Source organism: Eurosta solidaginis, chromosome 4, assembly GCF_040869045.1.
Source record: "Eurosta solidaginis isolate ZX-2024a chromosome 4, ASM4086904v1, whole genome shotgun sequence".
NCBI classification, from domain to species: Eukaryota; Metazoa; Arthropoda; class Insecta; order Diptera; family Tephritidae; genus Eurosta; species Eurosta solidaginis.
In genome coordinates, this window is record NC_090322.1 from 26,493,657 (window position 1) to 26,498,854 (window position 5,198).

At 31.8% G+C, this 5,198-nt stretch overlaps 1 protein-coding gene across 1 annotated transcript; it reads left to right on the top strand.

The window, feature by feature from the left end:
- Nucleotides 1-1,391, top strand: LOC137249428 (kinesin-related protein 10-like). The gene has a single exon (XM_067780910.1). The coding sequence runs from the start codon at nucleotides 24-26 to the stop codon at nucleotides 1,389-1,391; it is 1,368 nt and encodes a 455-aa protein (XP_067637011.1). The 5' UTR covers nucleotides 1-23.
- The last annotated feature ends 3,807 nt before the right edge of the window (nucleotides 1,392-5,198 follow it).

Sequence of the window (5,198 nt, forward strand, 5' to 3'; positions counted from 1 at the left end):
AGTTTTCAGATGTCAGTTGTCAAATGTCAGATTTTGATTCCAATTTCAAAAATTTACGCTCTAATTTCACTAAAGTTACTAAACGAGTTTTAAATAACCGATCTATCTCAGCGAAAAAATCAATAGAATATGAAGATGCTTTAATTAAAAGCTATAACCAAATCATAATACAAGTAAATTCATATTTTGAAAATCGAGATAAGCCTAGTTCAATAATCGAAAGTTTATCAAAGTGCAGAGAACAACTCACTAAATGTTTTTCTAGAATTAACTGCAATATAAAAATACCCAAAGATCTTTCTGAATTAATACAAGAAAGCGAATCAAGTTCTGATTTTGACACTGAGGAAGAATTATCTGACGCATCGACAACTTCAGCATACAAAGCTAGTATTATTAAAAAAAGCCACGTATCTTTTCTTGAGGATTTCCCTGGATTTTCCAATTCACTCCACAATAATAATTTAGACACAATTAGCGAAGAACAACCAACAATGGCGACTTCAGAGCAAAAGAAAACTTTTATTACTATGTGTGCATCCATAATTAGAGAAAACTACAGCGGCGATCCGCTTTCACTTGCATCCTTTATAGATAAAATAGTTTTGATAGAAGATTTGATGGAAGAAAATTTGACAAATACTTTCATTTCGTTTATAAAATCCAAGTTAGAGGGGAAAGCGCGTGAGGCAATTCCAAATGAAGTAACAACAATTCAACAAATAAAAGATGCATTAAAAGGTAGAATAAAACCTGACAATTCAAAAGTTGTTGCAAGAAAAATTGCATCGTTAAAAGTTTTTAATAATAATCATACTGAATTTGCCAAACGTGTTGAGGAACTTTCCGATGCTTTAGAACGATCATTAGTTATAGAAGGAATGACTCAGGAAAAAGCGCACGAAATGGCAGTCGAACAAACCGTCAACGTTTGTCGGCTTAACACCCGCTCAGACCTAGTAAAATCAATTTTAGCGTCAACTACGTTTACTGATTCTAAGGATGTAGTTGCGAAAATGATCGTAGAACAAAATAACCAAACAAGTGAAAGGCAGGTACTAGCGTTTAGATCACGTTATAACAGGCAAAATAATAGTTTTCGAGGTAACTTCAGGTCAAATCAATATAATAGGAACAACTTTTCGAGGTACAACAACAATTTTAACAGAAACAACAATAGCAATTATAGGCATAATAACAACAATAATTATGGCTCGCGAAGTAATGGTAATTTTCGAAATAACAATAGCAGGCCCGTAAACAGAAACAACAGCAATAACAACAGTAACAACAACAATCGACGTTCAAATACTACAAATAACGCTAGTGTACGCACTTTAAACGCCAACGGCCCTCAGGAGCGAACACTGGGGGACCAGAATCTGAATTAAATAACGTTTTTCAAAATAAATCAATTTATTGTTTAAACCTGAACTACTCAGATTTTATCGAACTGAATTGCAATGACTCTTTTAAAACATGCACTTTCTTAGTAGATACACAGGCTGATATATCAATTATAAAACTTTCAAGTTTAAAACAAAATGTTGCTATAAATAACAACAATATTATAAATATAACGGGTGTTACGACAGATACAGTTTCAACATTGGGTACCATTAAAACAGAACTTTTTTATTCAAATTTTTCAATTCCACATACTTTAAATGTAGTAGATGACAAATTCAACATACCGTCAGATGGTATTTTAGGCAAAGACTTTTTGAAAAAATACAATTGCATCATAGACTATGCAAACGAGAGCATAACAATTGGCATTGGCAAAAATATTCATAAAATTTCAATTTTACATAATACAACCGATAATACATTGATAATTCCTCCTAGATGCGAAGTTTATCGCTTATTTAAGCTGAAAAAATCTAAACATCCAGTTTTTATAGACGCACAGGAAATTTGTAGTGGTGTGTTCACCGCAAAGTGTATTGTTGACACCAACAATCCGATAATAAAGGTATTAAACGTCACTGACGAGGTAAAATACGTAAGAAATTGTAACATAGTTACGGATGAAATCACCAACTATAACGTGTATAAAATCAATGATCTTTCAAAAGATTCGAAAAGGTCAGAGGAATTAAAATCAATTTTAGAAAAACAAATGCCAAACTATGCCAAACCAAAACTTCTCGATTTATGTCTAAAATATGATGATATTTTTGCACTAAAGACCGATCGTATGACACTTAACAACTTTTATGAACAGAAATTACGATTGACAGATACAAATCCTGTTTACATAAAAAACTACCGTTTACCATATTGTCAGAGAGAGGAAATTAATAAACAAGTTGATAATTTATTGCAAAACGATCTTATAGAACACAGCTATTCCAACTATAATAGTCCATTGATACTTGTGCCAAAGAAAAACCCAAATGGACAGAAATCCTACAGGATGTGTGTTGACTTTAGAGCCGTAAACAAAAAATTGGTAGCAGACAAATTCCCACTTGCACGAATAGACGATATTCTTGATAATCTAGGCAGAGCCAAATATTTTTCTACATTGGATCTGTATTCAGGTTTTCACCAAATCCCATTAAATAAAGATTCTAGAGACATCACTTCATTCAGCACTGATCGTGGTGCTTTTCGATGGAAAGTTTTACCATTCGGCTTAAACGTAGCTCCGAATTCATTCTCAAGAATGATGTCAATTGCCTTTTCAGGAATTTCTCCAAACCAAGCCTTTTTATATGTCGATGATCTTATAGTCATTGGGTGTAGCGAAGCTCACCATCTTAAAAATTTAGAACAAGTCTTTCAAACATGCAAAAAATTCAATTTGCGTCTCAATCCGGAAAAATGCAACTTCATGCGTTCAGAAGTCACTTTCCTAGGACACAAATGTTCGTCAAAAGGTCTACTTCCAGACGATTCCAAAATAATTGCAATAAAGAAATATCCGAAACCTTCCGATAAAGATGCAGTAAGACGATTCGTGGCATTCGCCAATTATTACAGAAGGTTTATACCAAATTTTGCTTCCATAGCAGCACCTTTAAATAAACTTAGCAGGAAAAGAGTAGAATTTAAATGGGATCAATCATGTGATATAGCATTTGAAAAACTCCGAAAATCTTTAATTTCTCCTCAAATTCTCCAATACCCAGACTTCAAAAAGGAATTTATAATTACTGTCGACGCTTCAAAAATTGGTTGTGGTGCCATTTTAAGTCAAAATAAAGATGGCATTGACTTACCAATTTGTTTCGCGTCCAAATCATTTAATAATTCAGAACAAAAGAAATCAATAATTGAGTTAGAGCTTTTAGCTATATTTTTTGCAATAAAACAGTTCAGACCATACGTATATGGCACACACTTTACAGTCAAGTCCGATCATCGTCCATTAGTTTACTTGTTCAATATGAAAGATCCCTCTTCAAAACTTTCACGTATCAGACTTGAACTGGCAGAATACAACTTCACTATTGAATACATAAAAGGTAAAACGAACGTAGGAGCAGATGCACTCTCTCGCATCACAATAGAAGAAATAAAAAATTCAGGAACATCAATTTTAGCAGTACAGACAAGATCACAGACAAAACAAAAACAATTAATGCAACAAGAAATACTCAAAGAAGAAAAAGTAAAAGAAAACATAAAATTACAAGTTTATGATAATTTTTCAAACAAATTTTCAAAGAAAATACCCAGAGTAAAATCCCAAATAAAAAATTAAATGCGCATCTAAAACACAAAAAGATTGAGTTAATTAAGGTTGCGTGTGCTAACAAAATAATACATTTAGATGAATTACTTTTGAAGCTACAAAAAGAAGCTGGCAAGCGCAATATTAATATAATTGAATTGCAAAAAAATGATAATCTTTTTAAATATTTTTCGATATCAGATCTGAAAACCACTGGGAATAAAATTTTAAAACATTTAGAAATCGTCCTAACCGAACCCGTAGAAACTGTGACAGACGAAGACAAAAAACAACAATTAATAACAATTTACCATACCGACCCAATTTTAGGAGGACATTTCGGTAGCAAAAAAGTTTATGCAAAACTCAGAACCAAATATTATTGGAAAGGCATGACGCGCGATATAGCGAAATTTGTTAAAAACTGCGAAAAATGTCTTTTGAATAAGGTTAAGCCAAAAACAAAAGAAAATTTAGTCCTAACCGAAACACCATGTAAGCCATTCGACATTGTTGTCATTGACACTATAGGACCTCTACCTCAATCCGATAATGGTAACAAGTTCGCTGTCACCATTATATGCGATCTCAGCAAATACTTAGTAACGATTGCGATACCTGACAAAAGTGCAAAAACGGTCGCATCAGCTATTTTTGAAAATTTCATACTAATATATGGCATTATGAAAACAATTAAAACTGATTTAGGTACCGAATACAAAAATGAAATTTTTTCAGAGTTAACAAAACTATTAAAAATAGAACACAAATTTTCCACAGCGTACCATCATGAAACTCTTGGCACAGTAGAGCGAAATCACAGAGTTTTCAATGAATATTTAAGATCTTTTCTAAATCCCAATTTTTCCGACTGGGATGTTTACTTGAAATATTTCACTTTTCTTCATAACACAACAACAAACACAGTATTCGATAATAAATTCTCACCATATGAATTAGTCTTTGGCAAAGCAGCTAATTTACCAAAAGAACTGCAAACCGATAAAATAGACCCGATTTATAACATAGAAAACTATTCGAAAGAAGTTAAATTTCGTTTTCAAAAAACTCACGAATTAGCGAATAAAACAGTTACAGAACACAAATTAAAAAATCAAACCGGATATAACAAAAGTTCACAACCAATATCTGTCAAGGTATTTGACAAGGTATTGCTTGAAAAAGAACCCCGCGACAAGCATAGTAGTATCTATATTGGTCCGTATACCGTAATAGGTATTGACGGCGTAAACGTCACGTTAATTGATGACGAAACGAAAAAGAAAAAAATAGTACATAAAAATAGAATAAGAAAAATTAATTAAATTAAATTTTTAAATTCAAGATTATTTAAAGTTAATCTCTATCGTTAAATTAGAAATAAAATGTTTTTCTTCCAAACCTGAAAAAAAAAGACAATGAAATCAAATAAATTTAAGCAATCATTAAAAATTAAGAACTGAATGTATACAGTAGAATTAAAACACAAAAAAAAAATTTTGTTTTCTAATTATAA

What these genes read in the sequence shown, in the direction of transcription:
- LOC137249428 (XM_067780910.1), top strand. Translation starts at nt 24, where the DNA reads ATGTCAGATTTTGATTCCAATTTCAAAAATTTACGCTCTAATTTCACT.